This window comes from Hemitrygon akajei, chromosome 5, assembly GCF_048418815.1.
Source record: "Hemitrygon akajei chromosome 5, sHemAka1.3, whole genome shotgun sequence".
In the NCBI taxonomy this organism is placed as follows: domain Eukaryota; kingdom Metazoa; phylum Chordata; class Chondrichthyes; order Myliobatiformes; family Dasyatidae; genus Hemitrygon; species Hemitrygon akajei.
The window spans coordinates 186,538,085-186,562,735 of record NC_133128.1 but is presented as its reverse complement, the minus strand read 5'-3'; the positions used below and the strand labels follow the sequence as shown (position 1 = coordinate 186,562,735).

The 24,651-nt window shown below is 40.5% G+C and overlaps 1 protein-coding gene across 5 annotated transcripts in view; it reads right to left on the bottom strand.

Annotated features, from left to right (window-relative positions):
- The window catches only part of LOC140728557 (xin actin-binding repeat-containing protein 2-like), a 171,053-nt gene that overhangs the window by 23,345 nt on the left and 123,057 nt on the right, over positions 1–24,651 (bottom strand). For all 5 annotated transcript variants that reach the window (XM_073047460.1, XM_073047461.1, XM_073047462.1 and 2 more), the window contains 4 exons: positions 17,046–17,174; positions 2,314–2,424; positions 1,852–1,918; positions 200–315 (listed from right to left, as the gene is read on the bottom strand). In XM_073047460.1, the coding sequence (XP_072903561.1) occupies positions 200–315; positions 1,852–1,918; positions 2,314–2,424; positions 17,046–17,174 (423 nt within the window). The remainder of the gene's footprint in view (positions 1–199; positions 316–1,851; positions 1,919–2,313; positions 2,425–17,045; positions 17,175–24,651) is intronic.

Here is a 24,651-nt window from a genome sequence, read left to right as displayed (position 1 = left end):
GTGCAGCAGAGAAAAGAAATGTTAAATTAGAAAAAGAAGCAAGACAAAGTTAGTACAAATACACCTCTCTTTTCCCAGATGAAACCACTGCATTTACGATGCACAATTTTTTGTATTAATTATTTTTACCAATTAGGCAAACAGTATCAGAAGTCACTTTTGTTAAGATGCATGCGGTTAAATGCAAACTGAATTTTACCTTAATCTGTTTGGTGGTGTTTGATGCCGTCTGGGTGGGCTGGGCTGATTTTTCGAACTGCTGCTTTAACATCTGAGTGGAGATTTTAGGCACCTCATCTTCGGTCATTCCATCCACTGTTCAAATATAAATGGAAGAACTCTTGCAATAGGAGAATTGGCAGCTTGGTAGTGTATAGGTACAGCACAATGCTTTACAATACCAGTGACGCGGGTTCAATTCCCACCACTGCCTGGGAAGGGTTTGTATGTTCTCCCAGTAACCATGTGGGTTTCCTCCAAGTGCACTGGTTTCCTCCCACAGTCCATAGATGTATCAGTTTGTAGGTTAAATGGTCACTGTAAATTGTCCCATGATTAAGCTAGGGTTAAATTGGGGGTTGCTGGGCGATGAGGCTCATGGGGCAAAAGGGCCTATTTTGTGCTGTATCTCAATAAATAAATACAATAAAATAAAAAAAGAATGTAAAATTTAAATTATCCCGAATTCCTAATTAAAACTTGTATATATCCTACCCTTCCCAGCAAAATTTCTTCACACCGTTAATCTTAAATGTAAGAAAAATGGGAATGCACTTCATTTCAATTCAGAGAGGTATTACCAAAAAAAAAGTCCTATACTTCCAGTTTCATGATGTTTAAACCAAATATCATCAAACTTCTGATCCTTTTGCATAATTAACATGGCCTCTGCAGACAGCATTGAACTTTTTTGTTAATAATGTAGAAGCGCTCTACTCCTAATGCCTTGTGAATCATTTATTACCCAACTTGGCACAAGAATACACTCCACAACTTTTTATTCAAACTTCACTTGTTCATCAGAATAACTTAGATGGAACTCCATTTGTAAGTGGATTTTTGCCAAGCTTCTGGTGAACCGCTACGGAAAATCTTAGTGATACAGATAAAAGGTTTAACGTTCTGATTTTTTTTTGTTGAAAGGAATGGACCTGATATGCAAAATTAATTTTCCACAGATTGTTGGCCTGAAAGCTTATTTAAGTGTGAAAACTCATTGGCATTGGTTGAGAACAGGTTCACGTTTGATTTCATTATCCAAAGTAATGGGTCCAGGTTTATTTGGATGAGATACAGGAAAGTTGATGGATTCTGTCATATCCAATGTTGCAAGTGGAATCCCATAATTTAAGAAAGAAGGCAAAGAGTGGCATGGTAGAGTAGTGGTTAGCACAACACTTTACAGTACAAGTGACTTGGGTTCAATTCCCCACTGCTGCCTGTAAGGAGTTTGTATGTTCTCCCCGTGACTGTATGACTTTCCTCCGGATGCTCCGGTTTCCTTCACAGTCCAGAGATGTACCAGTTGGTAGGTTAATAGGTCATTGTTCAATTGTCCCATGATTAGACTAGGGTTAACTCTGGGGTTGCTGGTTGGTGTGGCTCAAAAGGCCATAAGGGCCTATTCCGTGCTCTATCTATCTAGATAGATAGATAGACTGACTGACAAACAGACAGAAAACTATAAACGAGTTAGTCTGAAATCAGTAGAAGAGGAAATACAAACATCTACTGTATATCTATGGAGTTGGTGGTACTTTGTGCCAATTTGGATGTCAAAACGAATTAAGCATGGCATAAATAAATCATTCCAGTATTTCTTTCATACATAATACAATTACGGGCACTTACCATTGAAGTGATTTTCAAAATGTTCCATCACTCTTGTTTGCTGAGTATTCTGCTCAGTAACAGAGACCTGCAGAAATCCTTCAGTTTTAATGGTACTCTTAACATAATGCAAAATACACAAGTATCGCGTTATGTAATCCAGGTAATTTAAACCACTACTAGTTAAAAGTTAAATCCACAATTTTAGAGTAGCAGTATGTTTTACCAAGTCAAATGATTAGATTCTCTGATTTTTAGCTCTCAAAAGCCATATATTTTAGAAGCATAGAAAACCTACAGCACAATACAGGCCCTTCGGCCCACAAAGTTCTGCCAAACATGTCCCAACCTTAGAAATTACTCAAACCCAAATCAGATCACCGTGCCTTTTAATCAATCCATAACATTATATTTAAAAAAAACAGAACAATGAAGAATTCAATTTTGAATAACCATATCCAAGAGTTGTAATGCAGTTATTACCATTTCTGTTTGATAAGAGGAGTGTTGTTCACTGGCTTGCAGTACGTCATCTCCATGGTCTGTCTTTCTGATGCTGTTGTTCACTGTAATTTCATTGGTAGTTGTTACATCCTGAAATGCACAGTGTAACATGAACTTCAAAATTGTTTACTCGGCACAAGTCATTAATAGCTTATGTTTAGAAACATAGAAAACCTACAGCACAATACAGACCTTTCAGCCCACAATGCTGTGCTGAACACGTACTTACTTTAGAAATTACCTAGGGTTACCCATAGCCCTCTATTTTTCTAAGCTTCATGTACCTATCCAGGAGTCTGTTAAAAGACCCTATTGTATTCACCTCCACCACCATCGGCGGCAGCCCATTCCACACACTCACCACTCTCTGCGTAAAAAACTTACCCCGGCGTCTCCTCTGTACCTACTTCCAAGCACCTTAAAACTGTGCCCTTTCATGTTAGCTGTTGCAACCCTGGGAAAAAGCCTCTGACTATCCACACGATCAATGCCTCACATCATCTTATACACCTCTATCAGGTCACCTCTCATCCTCCACTGCTCCAAGGAGAAAAGGCCAAGTTCACTCAACCTATTCTCATAAGGCATGCTCCCCAATCCAGGAAACATCCTTGTAAATCTCCTCTGCACCCTTTCAATGGTTTCCATATCCTTCCTGTAGTCAGCTGACCAGAACTGAGTACAGTACTCCAAGTGGGGTCTGACCAGGGTCCTACACAGCTGTAACATTACCTCTCGGTTCTTAAACTCAATCCCACGGCTGATGAAGGCCAATGCACTGTATGTCTCCTTAACCAGCCAGTCAATCTGCGCAGCTGCTTTGAGTGTCCTATAGACTCGGACCCCAAGATCCCTCTGATCCTCCACACTGCCAAGAGTCTTACCATTAATGCTATATTCTGCCATCATATTTGATCTACCAAAATGAACCACCTCACACTTATCTGGGTTGTGCTCCATCTGCCATTTCTCAGCACAGTTTTGCATCCTACTGATGTCCCACTGTAACCTCTGACAGCCCTCCACACTATCCACAACACCTCCAACCTTTGTGTCATCAGGAAATTTATTAACCCATCTCTCCACTTCCTCATCCAGGTCATTTATAAAAATTGTGAAGAGAAGGGGATATTATTTCAAAAACAATTACTCAGCCTTATGATTAGCGAAAATAATCAGAGGCATATAACACACCAAAAAGCTACGTAACTTACTTCAACTTAGTACAAGGGTACAAATGGACAACCTGTTTGAAATAGGAAATAGTGTTTTTGTTTTTTTTTCAGCTCATCTTCCTTTGAGTTCCTGTAGCTGTAGAAATTACTGAACAGAGAAAGCGTGTGAAAAATTGCTTCAGGATCATTGAATTTAGAGGAAAACGCTGCATTCGTTTTCAACAGAGGTTCCCAACCTGGGGTCCACAGACCCCTTGCTCATTGGTCCATGATATTAAAAAGAAAAGGTTGGGAACCCCTGGTTCAATACAGATTGCAGCCATCCATTGTGCTTTTCAGTGAGACCACATGTTTTTATTTCTTTGTTTAACTGGTCCCATCAAATAATGCAATTATATTTAAATATTTAGTAGAATTCTATATCAACTATGGTAGATATAGCCCTTTTGCCTGTGAAATTGAAACAAAGGATATTACAAAAAAAAAAGGCTTAAAATTGACTGTCACATTTGCAATGCTTTACAGTGAAGCGTTCTGGAATTTTATATGACTAATTGCCATTCATTAGTAATGACAATTACGGTAGTAACTTGTCATTATGACCATCAAGATCTCTCACTGGGAGAGCATTTTGGAGATCGTGATCATAATTCTATCTCCTTTACAATAGCATTGGATAGAGATAGGAACAGACAAGTTAGAAAAACATTTAATTGGAGTAAGGGGAATTATGAGGCTAACAGGCAGGAAATTCAAAGCTTAAATTGGAAACTTATGTTCTCGGGGAAAAGTATGGAAGAAATGTGGCAAACGTTCAGGGGGTATTTGTGCGGAGTTCTACATAGGTACGTTCCAATGAGACAGGGAAGTTATGGTAGGGTACAGGAACCGTGGTGTACAAAGGCTGTAGTAAATCTAGTCAAGAAGAAAAGCTTACAAAAGGTTCAGACAGCTAGGTAATGTTAGAGATCTAGAAGATAATAAGGCTAATAGGAAAGAGTTTAAGAAGGAAATTAGGAGAGCCAGAGGGGCCATGAGAAGGCCTTGGCAGGCAGGATTAAGGAAAATCCCAAGGCATTCTACAAGTATGTGAAGAGCAAGAGGATAAGAAGTGAAAGAATAGGATCTATCAAGTGTGACAGTGGGAAAGTGTGTACGGAACTGGAGGAAATAGCAGAGGTACTTAATGAATACTTTACTTCGGTATTCACTATGGAAAAGGATCTTGGTGATTGTAGTGATGACTTGCAGCAGACTGAAAAGCTTGAGCATGTAGATATTAAGAAAGAGGATGTGCTGGAGCTTTTGGAAAGCATCAAGTTGGATAAGTCACCGGGACTGGACAAAATGTACCCCAGGCTACTGTGGGAGGTGAGGCAAGAGATTGCTGAGCCTCTGGTGATGATCTTTGCATCATCAATGGGGATGGGAGAGGTTCCAGAGGATTGGAGGGTTGCAGATGTTGTTCTCTTATTCAAGGAAGGGAGTAGAGATAGCCCAAGAAATTATAAACTAGTGAGTCTTACCTCAGTGGTTCGTAATTTGATGGAGAAGATCCTGAGAGGCAGGATTTATGAACATTTGAAGAGGTATAATATGATTAGGAGTAGTCAGCATGGCTTTGTCAAAGGCAGGTTGTGCCTTACGAGCCTGATTGAATTTTTTGAGGATGTGACTAAACACATTGATGAAGGAAGAGCAGTAGATGTAGTGTGTATGGATTTCAGCAAGGCATTTGATAAGGTACCCCATGCGAGGCTTATTGAGAAAGTAAGGAGGCATGGGATCCAAGGGGACATTGTTTTGTGGATCCAGAACTGGCTTGCCCACAGAAGGCAAAGAGTGGTCATATTCTGTATGGAGGTCATTGACCAGTGGTGTGCCTCAGGGATCTGTTCTGGGACCCTTACTCTTCATGATTTTTATAAATGACCTGGATAAGGAAGTGGAGGGATGGGTTCGTAAGTTTTCTGATGACACTAAGTTTGGAGGTGTTGTGGATAGTGTGGAGGGCTGTCAGAGTTTACAGCAGGACATTGATAGGATGCAAAACTGGGCTCAGAAGTGGCAGATGGAGTTCAACCCAGATAAGTGTGAGGTGGTTCATTTTGGTAGGTCAAATATGATGGCAGAATATAGTATTAATGGTAAGACTCTTGGCAGTGTGGAGGATCAGAGGGATCTTGGGGTCCAAGTCCATAGGACGCTCAAAGCAGCTGCACAAGTTGACTCTGTGGTTAAGGTGGCGTATGATGTATTGGCCTTCATCAATTGTGGAATTGAATTTAGGAGTCGAGAGGTAATCTTGCAGCTATATAGGACCCTGGTCAGACCCCACTTGGAGTGCTGTGCTCAGTTCTGGTCGCCTCACTACAGGAAGGATGTGGAAACCATAGAAAGGGTGCAGAGGAGATTTACAAGGATGGTGCCTGGATTGGGAAGCATGCCTTATGAGAATAGCTTGAGTGAACTCATCTTTTTTCCCTTGGAGCGACAGAGGATGAGAGGTGACCTGATAGAGGTGTATAAGATGATGAGAGGCATTGATCATTTGGATAGTCAGAGGCTTTTTCCCCAGGGCTGAAATGGTTGCAACAAGAGGACACAGGTTTAAGGTGCTGGGGAGTAGGTACAGAGGAGATGTTGGGGGTAAGTTTTTTTACTCAGAGAGTGATGAATGCGTGGAATGGGCTGACGGCAATGGTGGTGGAGGCAGATACGATGGAGTCTTTTAAGAGACTTTTCGATAGGTACATGGAGCTTAGGAAAATAGAGAGCTATAGGTAAGCCTAGTAACTTCTAAGGTAGGGACATGTTCAGCACAACTTTGTGGGCCAAAGGGCCTGTATTGTGCTGTAGTTTTTCTATGTTTCTAAGTTGTTGCCAGTAATAAGCCAGATGCAATTAACATGAGTGGCAAAAATCTCCAACAAATTCACAGAATCCTGATCTTCAGTCAAAATCACAGATGTAAGCAATTTTGGGCCCCTTATCTAAGAAAAGATGTGCTGTCGTTGGAGATGGTTCAAAGGTGTTCATGAAAATTATTCCAGGATTGAAAAGCTTACCATATGAGGAGTGTATGATGGCTCTGAGACTCTGCTATCTGGAATTCAGAAGAATAAGGGGTGACCTCATTGAAACCAATTGAATGTTGAAAGGCCTCAATAGAATAGATGTGGAAAGGATGTTTCCCATGGTGGGGGAGTCTAAGATCAGAAGATACAGTCTCAGAATAGAGAGACGTCCTTTTAGAATGGAGATGATGAGAAATTTCTTTATCCAGAGAGTGGTGAATCTGGGAATTTGTTGCCATGGGGGCTGTGGAGGCCATCATTGGTTCTATTTAAGGCAGAGGTTGATAGATTCATGATTAGTCAGGGCATGAAGGGATACAGGAAGAAGGCAGAAGATTGGAGTTGAGAGGGAAATGGATCAGCCATGATGAAATAGCAGAGCAGACTCGATGGGCCAAGGGGCCTAATTCTGTTCCTATATCTTATGGTCTTATGTAAGTACCCACCCACCCGCCCTCTCACCATAATGTGACCTTGGAGGAAAATTATTTTACACAAACGAAAACAAGAGCACAACACTCTTAACTCCTTGTATGGGGTTAATATACAAATCTTATTGCCTTTTTGAGATGTTTGTGTTACTAATCTGACAATTGAGGAGACCAAATTAGTGCACTGTATTCCACAGTGTGACAATTTGAATTATTAACATTTCACATGTTATCTTTGAAACGTTCCTGAAAAGTACTAGCAGTTGAAATTCCATCTGGGTGGTTGAAATGCAAACAGCATGCAAATTATTCCTGGAATTTCAAAGAACATTTAATTTGACAACCTAGGGGTACAAAAGCTCATTCGCTTGGGGTTGAAATTAACTGGCTACATTAATTAATGTCAATCTCAAGAAAACACAAACTCACTATTAAATAATCATATTTGTTAAGGTTACATATTAAGAGTGAAAATCCACTGTTGATGCCTGACCTGCTGAGTTCCTTCAGTATTTGTGTGTGCTAAAGGGGGGTGGGTGATGTTTTGACCAAGAGAGTGTAGTATAATTGCTCTTGTTTTTTTAAAACTATTGTATTAAAAGCTATTTTCTCCCTACCAAGTAGCTATAGAGTTAATAGGAAGATAGGAGTTATCATTTTTCATGGAAGAATTTTCAATTGTACATTGATCATCATGAAGAAGAAACATTATGAAGAAAATGACACACAAAATAAAATTCTTCATGTATATAATTGAAATGATGTGAGAAATTAGAATTCCCCAAGGCATGATTTAAAGTTCCAGTACAAAAGGCCCTTTTACGGTAACTGATTTGGTAGGCCATTAGTTAAGGAGAGGAGAGCAGAAGGCAATGTTACTATAAAAATGGAAAATGCCAGAAATATTTGGAAGGACAGACAGCTCTGATGAAGGCTGTTTCACTTGAATCATTAACTCTGTTTTCCCTTCCACAGATGCTGCCTGATCTGCTAGGTACTTTTGGGATTTTCTACTTTATTTTAGATTGCAAGGACTAGATGGGCCAAAGGGCCTGTTTCAGACTATTTCCTGCAACCGTACTTCTTGTTTGAATTTCCAATTACTGACAACTGAGCTGAACTTGAAATCGGATAATAAGAAATTTTAAGCTTAAATTCTTTAAGTTCATATGTTGACTAAGATAAACACGAGAAAGTTGACTAAGATGTTCAGTGATCTTAGCCAAATTGATCATTTAAAGTTTTTCTTAACATCCTGTGATACCTGTCCTTAGAGTCAGCATTTCTGTAGTGCATATCAGGAACAAACTGGACACCTGTCCAATGTCTTTATTACTTTGTGCTGAAAGAAAATGTTGACAAAGGCACAAAAATTCTGAATATGGGCATACACCCTATGAGCACTGAAGCTAAGTATCAAAGGCATGGTATTCTCTTTGCTATGCTTTGTATTACTATTCAATAAGCCAGACGATTAACCTGAAATTTAAAAAGACTCTATTCTGCATGCATGTGCTTTGCTCATCTAACCTAGGATATTACTGCTGTGGACATACAGAGATAGGCAAATTATTGATTTCTTAAATACTTAAGTACTAGAGATCTGAGGGACAAGTGTTTCACATGGAAGACGGTGAACATTGGGAATGAGATTCCAAAGGAGATAGTGGTGGCAGCTTTGGTTACAATATTTAGAAGTTTAAATTAAATTTATTCTCAAAGTACATATCTATGACCATTATTCACCCTCAGATTCGTTTCCTTGCATAGAGTTGTTGTTGTGGCACCACAGCCAGATTTTCAGTCTTCCTCCTATATGCTGAATCATCACCACCCTTGATTCAGACAATAACGGTGCTGTCATCAGCAAACTTAAATATGGCTTAGTCACACAAAGCAAGTAGAGCAGGGGTCAGAGCACACAGATTTGTTGTGCATCCGTGCTGATGGAGATATTGTTGTTGTTGCTCTGAACTGACCGATGTCTGAAAGTGAGGAAGTTGCCCAAAAGAGGCATTAAAGCCGATGTTTTGTAGCTTATTGATCAGTTTTGAGGGGATGTTGGCTGCTGAGCTGCAATCGATATATCTGACTGCAGGAAAATGATACCATTTTTACATTACCTGCAGAGCACAAGAAGCTTCTACAACCTTTATGAAAGTACCTGCACAATATACAAAACTTCAAAGCAATTATGTTTAAAGTTGTGGAAACAACTCTTTAGGGAAAAACATGGCTTGTTTGACCAGACTGCAAACACACAATACAAATGGTGGTTGAGAAGTAAATTGTACATAAGTCTTAAAATAAATGTTCTCTTCCCCACACCTCACCCCTCAGGTTTAATCATTGCTCAGCTGGACAATCAACTAGTTAGCCATGCTGAATTCTACCAGTCAGGGGCATCAAAGATCAGCTTGAGGATTGCCTTTGCATAGTCCCATCCAGTATACAGCCTTCTTTTACATTTTTCTTTCCTTTCGGCACAGTAGAAATAGTAAATTAAAATAGAAAACAGGAAATATATTTTAATTACCTAGTATGCAATGGACTGGAACACCAATGAACACTAAAGTAAACTATTCTAACCTGCAGACACAAGACTGAAAATGCTGAAATCTGGAGCAAAAAAATACTGGAAGCACTCAGTTAGGATACAAGGCCTTGACTATCCCTTTGCTTGACCCACTAAGTTCTAGCAATTATTCTAGCCTATTGGTCAAGGGAAAAAATGGGTGGAAATTACAACTGATTTCTGGCATGAATCAAAAGGAATTTAATATAGATTTTTCAAAATATGTTCAAAATAAAATTTTGCGTAGAAACTTTCTCAAATATTACTATCACACTTAGAGAAAAAACTCAAAACGTAGCACAGGTACTTATACTCTGGGCAAGAATTCAAATCAGACGCATTGTTCCTTAGATTCCCACAATGTTTTGTCAAAGAAAAATTATTTTGGCCTTGCTGATCTCCTACACTTCTGACTCCATGTCCAAAATAGTGGCTCTCAGTTCTTGACCTTAAATGAACATATGCTTTGTTCAGTACACGCCAGACCTGAGCAAGAGGAATTTGGGGTAATCTTACAGATCAATGTTCACAGACCACTACTATCTTGCCTTCCAGCCGTTTATAGCAAAGATAATCTGTCTGAGTCATGCACAGAGCACATTGAAGACTGCTGGCTAGAAAATAAAACTCACAGCTAGACAAAACAAAACAGAGACAGCACTGGAAAGAGAAGAATTTGAAGATATGTTTTGTTCAACAGGAAAGGACCATGAGAATTTACATGGCAAATCCACATTTCTCTCTCTGAATTCTAGGATGTAGTGAAGTTGCATGTGGGAGCAGAGGAAGCACGACTTCAGCCCATGCACCTGATTTCAGGAGAAAGTGACCTAATTCAATGTTCATCCACCTTACAGCACAGAGAGAACCCAGGGTATACTCCTGACAGAAGTTCACTGAGAATCTAAATTTGTTCTGCTTTATTGCCCTCAGAAATCAGAGATGACTCATCGTACCCCGTTACCTAGGCCCATCTTTGCATCTTTTTTCCTCTCAGATTTTTCAACACTGCCTTCACATCTCTAGCATTTGGTTCTACAACATGCAAAGCTGTACATAGCATACTCAAGCAGAGAAGCTAAAGAAAATGGGTAGAACAGCTCAGTCTGATAAGGAAAATATCATGGTAAGTATAAGGAATGTCATGAAGACTAACTACTTGAAAATAAATAGTGGGAAAATCGTAATGATGAATTGAAAATATTTGTGAGACAGTCAGGGAAAGCGTGGAAATCCAGTTCAGGGCATGTTAACTGAACAAGCAGCCAACATTAAAAGAACCACAGTATAAAAGCTCACAGACAGCAAAACAATAGAGGAAACTGTCTGAGGCAGAGCTTGGGCAATGTAGGAGGATCGTAGCTGAGTTACAAAGAAGGCACGGCAGTGGCTATATTTCATTAGGAGTTTGCAGAGGTTTGGTACGTCACCAAAGACACTCATAAATTTCTACAGATGTAGCGTGGGGAGTATTCTAACTGGTTGCATCACTGTCTGGTATGGGGGTGGGGTGCGCTGTTGACACTGCACAGGATCAAAATAAGCAGCAGAATTTTGTAAACTCAGTCAGCTCTTTTATGGGCACTAGCCTCCCCAGCATCCAGGACACCTTCAAGGAGCAGCAATGCCTCAAAAAAGCGGCATCTGTCATTAGGGATCCCTATCACCCAGACATGTTCCCATTGCTACCATCATGGAGAAGGTACAGGACTCTGAAGGCACACACTCAGTGATTCAGGAACAGCCTCTTCCCCTCTGCCATCAGATTTCTGAATGGACATTGAACTCCTGAACACTACTTCACTACTTTTACCACTACTTATTTAATTTAACTATTATATGTACAGTATAGATTTACGTAATTCAGTTTTCAATATGTATTGCAAAGCACTGCTGCCATAAAAACAATAAATTTCATGAGATATGCTGGTGATACTAAACCCAATTCTGATTCAGATTTTCTTTTTGAATCAGAATTATCGAAGTCTTTCTTTCCTATAGTGCCTTTCTTTTTGATTCTAGGTATATTTGGGTATTATTTGGTTATTTAGTAAATCCATGGCATTCTTACAATGTCATTATCAGCATCAAGTGCCATGTCATATGGCGTAGGTGACTATGGTCAGGACAGTCCTTGGCAAATTTTTCCACAAAAGTGGTTTGCCATTTCCTTCTTCTAAGCAGTGTCTTTACAAGATGGGTGACCCCAGATGTTATCAATACTCTTCAGAGATCGTCTGCTTGGCATCAATGGTTGCATGACCAGGACTTGTGATATGCACCAGCTGCTCATACGACCATCCACCACCTGCTCCTATGGCTTCACGTGACCCTGATCAGGGGGCTAAGCAGGTGCTACACCCTGCCCAAGCATGATCTGCAGGCTAGAGGTCAGAAGAAGTGCCTTACACCTCCTTTGGTAGAGATGTACCTCCACCCCCCCACCCCTTAATACTGCATATTCTAAGTGCACCAAAGTCTACAATGAGGCTTACTTTGCATGTCTACCAACTTCTGATATATCCCAGGAAGCCTGAAGTACGCAGGTAGTTAATAAGGTACAAGGTCCTAATGAGGTAGATGGTGAGGTCAAGAGATAGATATAAATACAAGTATATTCTCTTCTTATTGTTACCATCAGGGACGAGGTACAGAAGCCTGAAGCACCCACTCAATGATTCAGGAACAGCTTCTTCCCCTCTGCCATCAGATTCCTGAATGGACATTGAACCCATGAACACTATCTCACCACTTTTTAAATTTATGTTTTTGCACTACTTATCTAGCTATTTGATATACATATACAGTATATACTTTCTGCAATTTGCAGTTTCCCTCTATGTTACCATCTATTGCATTGTACTGCTGTCACAAAGTTAATAAATTTTATGGCATATGCCAGTGATATTAACCCCAATTCTGATTCCGACTCTGAAATACATGCTTACTGTAGAGCTGAAACTTATTGCTTTTATTCAGCAATCAGATCAGAGGAACACAGGATAAGTAATGCAAAGTAACCCAATACTTGATCTAAAGGTGACAATCTGAAAGTTTCTTGCTGATAATTTCCAGTGTGTAAGCCCTCATGCTCCACTTTCATTTGTCATATGACATTGGTGATCCTGGTCTTTCCCTGACCAACGCTGTTCTTGGCAAATTTTTCTATGGAAGTGGTTTGCTCTTGCCTTCTTCTGGGCAGTCTTTACAAGACAGGTGACCCCATCTTTAATACTTCTCAGAGCCTGTCTGCCTGGCATCAGCGGTCACATAACCAGGACTTGTGATGTGCACCAGCTGCTCATACGACCATCCACCATCTGCTCCCATGGCTTCACGTGACCCTGATCAGTGGGTGGGTGGGGGGATGAAAGGGTTAAGCAGGTGCTACACCTTGCCCAAGGGTGACCTGCAGGCTAGCAAGAGAAGGAGTGTCTTAAGCTTCCTTTGCTACAGATGTGTCCCCACTTGCCACACATTTGCAATTTGCTCCATTATAAACCAAAAGATTGATACAGGGGTTGTTTTCTTATTGCTGGGACTTAGTTATTAACATACAGTACTTTTTTCTTTAGCTTCTGATGCCATTAATAAAGTAGCCACTCTACACTGCGTCCAGGAGAAAAGTGCTTCTGGTCTCAAAAATACAAGGGTGTCATTTCACTAGAATTAACTTACTTGCTGCAGGTAGATTTTGTGCTTGTGCAGCAATTAACATTGTCTTTCAATAGAAGACTGTTACATATTCAACGTTACTAGAGTGATCATTTCCCCAAGCCTTCCACTGAGAGGAGTGCAAAGCCTGTCCTGTATTTCACCTGACTAAATAATGACCATGTACCTTGCAATATTAAACAGCAATATCACTGTAAAACAATTGGCTGCAAATTTTTGCTGCAGAGAACTAAACTGAAAATATTTTGGTAGTCTGATATGGGGGCAGGGTAGTGCAAGGGTCAAAATAAGCTGAAGAAAGTTGTAAAATTGGTCAGCTCCATCATGGGCACTAGCCTCTGTAGTAACCAGTACATCTTCAAAAAGAAGTGCCTCAAAAGGACAGCGTCCATCATTAAGGAACCCCATCACCCATGACGTGCCATCATTTCATTGTCGCCATCAGGAAGGAGGTACAGAAGCATGAAGACACACTCAGCAATTCAGGAACAGCTTCTTCCCCTCTGCCACCCGATTTCTGAATGGAAATTGAGCCCACGAACACTACCTCACTATTTCAATTTCTACACTAATTATATACTAAATAGTTAAATTAAGTATATACTTCCCGTAATTCAGAGTTTTTTCTCTGTTATTACATATTGCATGGTACTGCTGCCACAAAGTTAACAAATTTCACAACATATGCCAGTGATATTAAACCTGATTCTGATTTGAGCTGCTTCACGTAGTTATTAGCCTTACAGAAACCATTTTAAAGTAAACTAAATGCATTGGTGAAAACCCAGCCCAGTAAGCACTTTAAACTAGTCAGACATAAAATTAACCTAATGTAGATTCACAAAGGATATTTCAATTGTTCTGTTTCTCAAGTATAATGTACATACATTCTTCAAACAAATGTGGGGAAGTACCACAGTATGTAAATGAATTAGCAAAATAATCCTTGCATGAATCTCTGAGTGGAAGCCAGATTTTGTGTTGGTATCTCTCTGATCAGTGCCTCTGACCTTTTCAAAAGCAGCTTTGAATAAACATTTTCCAGTAACTGTCAGATTGTTTTTAAATAAAAGATAATAATGCATCAATGAACAACTTTTATATGATCACATGTGGCATGTTTCCTTTCCAGACTGGAAATGCATTGTGAGGTTTCTAACATCTGCTATATCAAGTGATACCTGGACATTTCACAGGATTTACCCCGGGAGAACAAAAAATATTGGAAGGCCTTCACTTAAATTCTTTAAGGCAAGTGGAAAGAAAATAAATAGCTGTATAATAACTACCAGACAAATGTTAATACCTGGTCTTCAGAAGTCACAATGAAACAAGTAACAACAGAAAACTATTGTTAGTGGAAATGTCCAATCAGAATTCAGATGCATGTAGGACAGAAAAGGAAATGTGTGGCGGTCACTTGTGCTGTGCTTCACTTCCTTTCGGCACTCTGTTTGATTTGGTCGCTCTTCCTCTAGACTCAATACTCCTTTCGTACTACTTCAGTTATCTCCAACTCCAAAAGGAGAGTGCTGGTGGCAAGCTGGGTGGTGGAGTGGAGATACAACTCTATCAAGGGAAATGTAAGGTGCTCCTTCTCTCTGCTGGCCTGCAGGTCTCCCTTGGGCAAGGTTTAGCACCTGCTTAGCACCTCGATCAGGGTCAGGTGAAGTCATGGGAGCGGGTGGTGGATGGTTGTATGAGCAGCTGGTATCACAAGTCCTGGTTATGTGACCACTGACGCCAGCAGACAATCTCTGAAGAGCATTGATAATGGCTAGGGTCACCTGTCTTGTAAAGACTCTGCTCAGAAAAAGACAATTGCAAACTGCTTCTTTAGAAAATTTGGCCAAGAACAATCATGGTCATGGAAAGACGATGATTGCCCAAGTCATACAATATGGACCATCATGAACAAACAAGTGGCAAAATCCCAATGCAACCATCATGACTGTAACCCCTATAATTTTTTTCCATAATGCTTTCCTCAAGTGGGTCTGAGGAAAAATTAGTATTTTTTATTTTCAGTTTATTACATATTTATATGAATATTTATTTATCTATTCGTATGGATAGTTTAAACAATTTGTTGAAATTGCACTTTGGATCTACTGGGATTCTGGACAAGGAGAGTCAAAGCCATGAGGATTCCTTGGGTCAAGATGGTGAGAGAGATTGAAGAACCAGTATGGTGAAGATAAGCACAAACAACCTGGATGAACACAGAGGATGGAGCAGCATTTGTGGAGGCAAAGGAATACTCAACATTTCAGGTCATGATGCTGCAGCAGGACTGAGAGTGAAGGGGTAAGATAACTGGTATAAAGGGCTGAGAAATGGCCTGATTTATTTTTTGAGATACAGCGCAGAATAGGCCCTTCCAGCCCTTCAAGCAAGCCCACAATTTAATCCCAGACTAATCACTTCAATCCCAGCCTAATCACTGTACAATTTGCAATGACCAATTAACTGACCAAACCAGTACGTCTTTGGACTGTGGGAGGAAAGCAGAGCACCCAGAGGAGACCCAGGCAGTCGCGAGGAAACCTAGACTCCTTACAGGCAGCAACAGGAATTGAACCCAGGTTGCGTGTACTGCAAAGTATTATGCTAACCACGACACTACCAGTAGGTAGAATCAGGTGAGATGAGGGCTGATGGGCAGATTGAATCAGATGCCAGAAGGTAGGTGATAAGTGGAAACAGATAGGGGGAAAAAAATGATTAAATGTATGGGCAGAAAGAGACAGGTGAGAGGAAAGGGAGGGGGAGGGGAGGGATAAGGCTGGAAAATGATGTGGAAACAGACCAGGGCATGATCATGGGCAGGTGAATCTTGATGGGGTAGGGAATAGGGAGGGTAGGCCAAAGGAGAAGAAATCCAAGAGGATAAGTGTGTGTGAGAAGGGTAGATGGAAATGGGAAAGGGCAAGGAAGGTAGAAGAATGAATGAATTGGACATATAAATGAGGAAAATCCTTGGCTCAAAGGAATACCAGGGAGGCCAATATAAAGTGATATTTCTTTTGTATTCAAATATCCATTATTAAGGTTTTATTTTAAATTTGCCACTTTTTAATTTGACATCAGTGCTGTTCAATGTTCCTTTCCCCTTTCCCTTGCTAATTAATGCAAATATGAAGTCTAATTTTTCGTTTTCTTCAATCCATTCCCCAATTCTCTTGATTCATCAGAGCTTTTCCAGTGCTGATTACTTGGGGGGAGGATTCAGCAGTAATCAGTCAATAAGATGATAAATCAAGTATCTGTTGTTGGATCAGGCTGCAACAGTGGAGAACTATACTCTGCTGATAATGTCACCTTACTGCTAATCATCCCAGGAATGCTGTGACTGTGCTCTTTTTAAAAAAACGTATATGTAAGTAAAACCAAAATTAATGCAGTAATGTGCAAAAGTCTTAGGCACCCTAGCTATATATATTTGTGCCTAGGACTTTTGCACAGTACAGTATTCCAGTTTTAATGCCCCATCTGAAGTGTGGAATCTGGATGTAATGATGAGCACTCCTGCAGTACAATATTGAAGAGCAAGCTCACCCTACGCTTAACATTTTTAATGCAGGACTTTACTGTCCACTGCCACTAAAATAAAGAAAGAAAAACAACAGCCAAAACCTGACCCAAAAATCATTGTCTTCAGTATTTCTGTGAAAAATCAAAAATTCTTTTGAAAATTTTTAAGTTTAACCCAAGAGCAACTTTTACCTGGTGTCAGCTGGTACTAACTACACTCTGATTCATATCTGCAGCCAATTACCTGCTCAGATCGCTGCTGGTAGTGGTAGTGGGCAGCGGCACTGTGTGTGGAGGCAATCCCTTGTGACTCAAACTGTTTCTTCACACTTGCTAGACCTCCAGGCAGGGCTCGTGCTTCCTCTTCCGGACCCTGACAGAATGGTGACAAAGAAACGTTACACTGCTGAAAGTCCCTTTGTAAGCCAAAGTACATTCACAGTTCTCACCTTTTTGTGAAGGGCTATATGCTCAAACTACACTTTAGAAGAGTACAACCAGGCCAAGGATCACTGGAAGCTTTTTGGGATTTGGTTGTTGAAGCAATGGGAGAGTAAAATGCTGGCTCAATGAAGATAATATTTACACTGCAAATTACATCAGTATCCCATTTTCCATTGAGGCAAATAACATTTGAAATCCTTCTGCCATAGCTCTATAGAACACAGAACATGGAACAATACAGTACCATATAACTATATAACAATTACAGCATGGAAACAGGCCATCTTGGCCCTCCTAGTCCGTGCTAAACGCTTACTCTCACCTAGTCCCACTGACCCGCACTCAGCCCATAACCCTCCATTCCTTTTCTGTCCATATACCTATCCAATTTTACTTTAAATGACAATACTGAACCTGCCTCTAGCACTTCTACTGGATGCTCGTTCCACACAGCTACCACTCTCTGAGTAAAGAAATTCCCCTTCGTGTTACCCTTAAACTTTTGCCCCCTAACTCTCAAATCATGTCCTCTTGTTTGAATCTCCCCTACTCTCAATTGAAAAAGCCTATCTACGTCAACTCTATCTATCCCCCTCATAATTTTAAATACCTCTATCAAGTCCCCCCCCCCCCCAACCTTCTATGCTCCAAAGAATAAAGACCTAACTTGTTCAACCTTTCTCAGTAACTTAGGTGCTGAAACCCAGGTAACATTCTAGTAAATCTTCTCTGTACTCTCTCTATCTTGTTGACATCTTTCCTATAATTCGGTGACCAGAACTGTACACAATACTCCAAATTCGGCCTTACCAATGCCTTGTACAATTTTAAACATTACATCCCAACTCCTATACTCAATGCTCTTATTTATAAAGGCCAGCATACCAAAAGCTTTCTTCACCACCCTATCCACATGAGATTCCACCTTCAGGGAACTATGCACCATTATTCCTAGATCACTCTGTTCTACTGCATTCCTCAATGCCTTATCATTTACCATGTATGTCCTATTTGGATTATTCCTACCAAAACGTAGCACCTCACATTTATCAGCATTAAACTCCATCTGCCATTGTTCAGCCCACTCTTCTAAGTGGCCTGAATCTCTCTGCAAACTTTGAAAACCTACTTCATTATCCACATCGCCACCTACCTTAGTATCATCTGCATACTTACTAATCCAATTTACCACCCCATCATCCAGATCATTAATGTATATGACAAACAACATTGGACCCAGTACAGATCCCTGAGGCACACCACTAGTCACCGGCCTCCAACCTGACAAACAGTTATCCACCACTACTCTCTGACATCTCCCATCCAGCCACTGTTGAATCCATTTTACTACTTCAATATTAATACCTAACTTCAATACTTCAATATTAATAATAACAATTGAACCTTCCTAACTAACCTTCTGTGCGGAACCTTGTCGAAAGCCTTACTGAAGTCCACATAGACAACATCCACTGCTTTACTCTTGTCGACTTTCCTCGTAACTTCTTCAAAAAATTCACTAAGATTTGTCAAACATGATCTTCCACGCACAAATCCATGTTGACTGTTCCTAATCAGACCATGTCTATCCAGATAATTATATATACCATCTCTAAGAATAGTTTCCATTAATTTACCCACCACTGACAAGGAACAGCATTTTGGTCTGTGATGTATTAAAGTAAATTTTATTATCAAATTACATGTTTGGACCCTTTATCTTTGCTCCTTGATTTTTCACTTAAAATTGCATTTCCTTAATGCAAAGTCATCATCTGGCACAGAAGTGGAAATAGGGCCCAGACAAGATCAAGCATAATCTTATTGAATGGTGGGTCAAGCATAAAAATAATTGGGAACCCCTGATACAGAATCTTATAGAATCAATTATAGAAGAGTAACCAACCAAATCCCATCTTCCCATTGTCTTGCAAGTCACAGCACTTAAACAATAGACAGTAGGTGCAGGAGTAGGCCATTCGGCCCTTCTACCCAGCACCACCATTCACTGTGATCATGGCTGATCATACACAATCAGTACCCCGTTCCTGCCCTCTCCCCATATCCCTTGACCTCGCTATCTATAAGAGCTCTATCTAACTCTCTCTTGAATGCATCCAGAGACTTGGCCTCCACTGCCTTCTGAGGTAGAGCATTCCACATATCCACCACTCTCTGGGTGAAAAAGTTTTTCCGCATCTCTGTTCTAAATGGCCTACCCCTTATTCTTAAACTGTGGCCTCTAGTTCTGGACTCACCCATCAGCGGGAACATGCTTCCTGCTTCCAGTGTGTCCAATCCCTTAATAATCTTATATGTCTCAATCAGATCCCCTCTCATCCTTCTAAATTCCAGTGTATACAAGCCCAGTCGCTCCAATCTTTCAACATATGACAGTCCCGCCATTCCGGGAATTAACCTTGTGAACCTACGCTGCACTCCCTCAATAGCAAGAATGTCCTTCCTCAAATTTGGAGACCAAAACTGCACACAATACTCCAGGTGGGGTCTCACCAGGGCCCTGTACAGCTGCAGAAGGACTTCTTTACTCCTATACTCAATTCCTCTTGTTATAAAGGCCAGCATGCCATTAGCTTTCTTCACTGCCTGCTGTACCTGCATGCTTGCTTTCATTGACTGATGTACAAGAACACCTAGATCTCGTTGTACTTTTCCTAACTTGACTCCATTTAGATAGTAATCTGCCTTCCTGTTCTTGCCACCAAAGTGGATAACCTCACATTTATCCACATTAAACTGCATCTGCCATACATTTGCCCACTCACACAACCTGTCCAAGTCACCCTGCATTCTCATAACATCTTCCTGAAATTTCACACTGCCACCCAGCTTTATCATCAGCAAATTTGCTAATGTTACTTTTAATCCCTTCATCTAAATCATTAATGTATATTGTAAACAGCTGCGGTCCCAGCACCGAACCTTGCAGTACCCCACTGGTCACAGCCTGCCATTCCGAAAGGGACCCATTAATCGCTACTCTTTGTTTCTTGTCAGCCAGCCAATTTTCAATCCATGTCAGTACTCTGCCCCCAATACCATGTGCCCTAATTTTGCCCACTAATCTCCTATGTGGGACTTTATCAAAAGCTTTCTGGAAGTCCAGGTATACTACATCCACTGGTTCTCCTTTGTCCATTTTCATAGTTACATCCTCAAAAAACTCCAGAAGATTAGTCAAGCATGATTTTCCCTTCATAAATCCATGCTGACTCGGACTGATCCTTCTACTGCTATCCAAATGTGTCGTAATTTCCTCTTTTATAATTGACTCCAGCATCTTTCCCACCACTGATGTCAGGCTAACCGGTCTATAATTCCCTGTTTTCTCTCTCCCTCCTTTCTTGAAAAGTGGGACAACATTAGCCACCCTCCAGTCAGCAGGAACTGTTCCTGAATCTATAGAACATTGGAAAATGATTACCAATGCATCCACAATTTCTAGAGCCACCTCTTTAAGTACCCTGGGATGCAGACCATCAGGTCCCGGGGACTTAGCAGCCTTCAGACTCAACAGTCTATCCAACACCATTTCTTGCCTAATATAAATTTCCTTCAGTTCATCCTTTACCCTAGTTCCTTTGACCACTATTACATCTGGGAGATTGTTTGTGTCTTCCCTAGTGAAGACAGATCCAAAGTACTTGTTCAACTCATCTGCCATTTCCTTGTTCCCCATAATAAATTCACCCATTTCTGTCTTCAATGGCCCACTTTTGAGGATTCCAAAGTGAGGATTCTTAACGTGAGATTTTTAACATGAGGATTTCTGCCTCTACTGCTGTTTCAGACTTTTACTTGCATTTATTGATACTCATTTTTCTCTCTGTACAGTGGGTGTTGAACGGTCTGTTTTCAATAGGTTCTTTCAGGTTTCTTTGTTTCGTAGCTGCCTGTTAGGAGACAAGTCTCAAGATTGAATAATGTATACACACTTTGACAATAAATATACTTTAAACTTTGCATACCAGACCCACATCACCCTTCAAAACTCTGTCTGGATAGAAAAAAACTAAGGCCAGAAAAAGATAAGAAATTGAAGCTGGAACAGCCCATTCATCTCCTTTCATTCCCTGCTCAATTCGATACACTGCTCTAGCATTGCTACAGAAACATAGGGACAAAACAGAACAGGACAATACCATTTGGGCCATCGTGTCTGCTCCCTCATTTAATGAGATTATGATTGATCTTTCACAGTGCTATTTCGCTGTGCTAATTTCATATTGTTTCATTCCCTAAATAACTAAGAAGGCAAATTCTATGTTTGCCTTTAACAAATGGATACATGTCCTCATATATAGAGACACGGCAGTTAAATGACTTCCACCTTCATTAATTAAATGCCGGCTTTTATTGTAATGAGCTCTTCGAGTCTGTGTAAGTGCTGAGCTCTAAGGTTTCTAGACCACCTGAAATGGTTAATTTTTGTTTAATGACAGCCGTTAATTGTTTTGAGTTCCTTGTATTCTCTCGAGTGACTTGCTCTTTGAAATGCCGTCTCCCGGTGCTTCCTATTTAAGCTTGTTAAGTTTATTTTGATAGGATTGGATATTCTGTGTTACCTTGTATTACTTAAGTGGACACGTGATTTGCGCTAATTATGGGGACCAAGTTTTGAGAATGTTATTTCTTGCGGTCTCGCTCAGTTCTTTTGGAATTATTATGAATAAACTCCCATCGCTGTCTCTTTAGAGGAGTCTGTCATTCCTCCACACTTGAGTTCTGATATTGCCAGCGCACATCATGACAATTTAGTGACTAAGCATCTGCAGGTCTCTTAGATTAAGAACTTCAAACATTCATTGCTATTTTAAGACTATGAATCTTGGTTTGAGACACCCTAACCAGGGAAATATCAATTGCGCATCAAAACTATTAAACCCCTTCTGTCTCGGTGAGAACCCCTCTCATTATTTTTAAAGCAAGAGAACAAAAGCCAAGTTTGTAATCTCTCCTCTTACAATACATTTGCCGTCTCCTATTGCAACAGTACCCGTCTTTAAATGGGGAAAAACAGACATAACATTTATGATGCTGCCTCACTGGAGTTCTGTATAAGACAGAATTAGGCCATCAAACCTGCTCAGCCATTCCATCATGGCTGATTTATTATGCCTCTTAACCCCTTTCTCCTCCCTTTTCCTTGTAACCTTTGTCACCCTGAATAATCAACCTCCACTAAATATTCCCAGTGACTTGGCCTGCACAGCCATCTGTGGCAATGAATTCCACAGATTCACCTATCACAGATTTTCACAAGTAACAGGAGTAAGTTTCCCTCTCAAAGCCATTCTCCTGCTCAACCCCATTTTCCCACATTTTCAACCCCATTCCCCCACCTTCTCAATCATATTTTTATGACTTCTCCCTGTAATCTTTGATGCCCTGATTAATTAATAATCTATCAACCTCTGCCTCAAATATATCCAATGATACATTCACCTATGGCACTGAATTCCACAGATTCACCTATCACAGATTTCCTTTTATTCCATAAATAACATGATCAAGGAATTTCCACTTCTACATTCACATCCTCTTGTTAAATGTTTTTTATCTTTCCAGTTATGCCCTGTACCCGTATGTTAACTTTTAATGATTAGCACATTTTACAAAATCTCACTATTTTAAAAATATTACATTTTCTGCAAAAATGGACAACCTCACTTTTTTTAATTTTTTTTTATTTTTGCACACATCATGTTCCATTTACCATCTCTTCACACGTTCACTTAGACTGTCATATTCCCTATAACATTTCCTCATAACTCAAATTGTCATCTAACTCTGTGTCATCAACAGACTTGGAGACATTATCATATCTAAATCACTGATACTGATGTGACATACCACGGTCTCTCAATCTGAAAATAATCTGTTTACACCGACTTTACAGTTTTCCATCTGCCATCTAATCCTTAATCCACACCTGTATATTACTCCTAATACCACACACCCTTAGTTTGTTTAAGACTGACTGGGGTGTCTCTCCAACAAGCACCCTTTTTAAAGTCCAAATACATCACAGAAACTTTTGATCCATAAACTCAAAATAATTTGATAACTTTGTTAACATGATTTCTTTTATACAAGTAGGTGTCTACTCAGCCATATTAATTTTAAAGGCCATCTTCTTCTAAAATAATAGATTCCAGCATTACCCATTCTACTGATCCAGGCTAACAGAATTACAGTTCACTGTTTCTCTGCCTCTCTCTCCTTTACATAAAAGTTGGGATTATAAGATGTAGGAACAGAGTCTGTTCTGCCATTCCATAATGCCTGATCCCAGACCCCACTCAACCCCATACACCTGCCTTCTCACCATATCCTTTGATGCCCTGACCGATCAAGAAAATATCAATTTCCACTTTAAATAGACCCATGGGTTTGTCCTCCACTGCAGTCTGTGGCAGAGCATTCCACAGACTCACCACTCTTTGGCTAAAAATATTCCTCCTTACCTCCGTTCCAAAAGCATGCCCCTCAGTTTTGAGGCTGTGCCCTCTAGATCTGGATACAACCACTATAGGAAACATCCTCTCCACATCCACCCTATTTAGTCCTTTCAACATTCGGCAGCTTGCAATCAGATCCGCACGCGTTCTTCTAAGTTCCAGTGAGTACAGGTCCAAAGCTGCCAAACGCTGCTCACATGTTTACCCCTTCATTCCCAGAATCATCCCTGTGAAACCTTCTCTGGATTCTCTCCAATGGCAACACAACCTTTCTGAGACATGGGGCCCAAAACTGTTGATAATACTCTAAGTGTGGCCTGACTAGTGTCTTATAAAGCCTCAGCATTATCCATAGAACATAGAATAGTACAGCACATTACAGGCCCTTTGGCCCACAATGTTGTGCCAACCCTCAAACCCTGCCTCCCATATAACCCCCCACCTTAAATTCCTCCATATACCTGTCTAGTAGTCTCTTAAATTTCACTAGTGTATCTGCCTCCACCACTGACTCAGGCAGTGCATTCCACGCACCAACCACTCTCTGAGTAAAAAACCTTCCTCTAATATCCCCCTTGAACTTCCCTCCCCTTACCTTACAGCCGTGTCCTCTAGTACTGGGCAGTGGTGCCCTGGGGAAGAGGCACTGGCTGTCCACTCTGTCTATTCCTCTTAATATCTTGTACACCTCTATCATGTCTCCTCTCATCCTCCTTCTCTCCAAAGAGTAAAGCCCTACCTCCCTTAATCTCTGATCATAATCCATACTCTCTAAACCTGGCAGCATCCTGGTAAATCTCCTCTGTACCCTTTCCAATGCTTCCACATCCTTCCTATACTGAGGCAACCACAACTGGACACAATACTTCAAGTGTGGCCTAACCAGAGTTTTATAGAGCTGCATCATTACATCACGACTCTTAA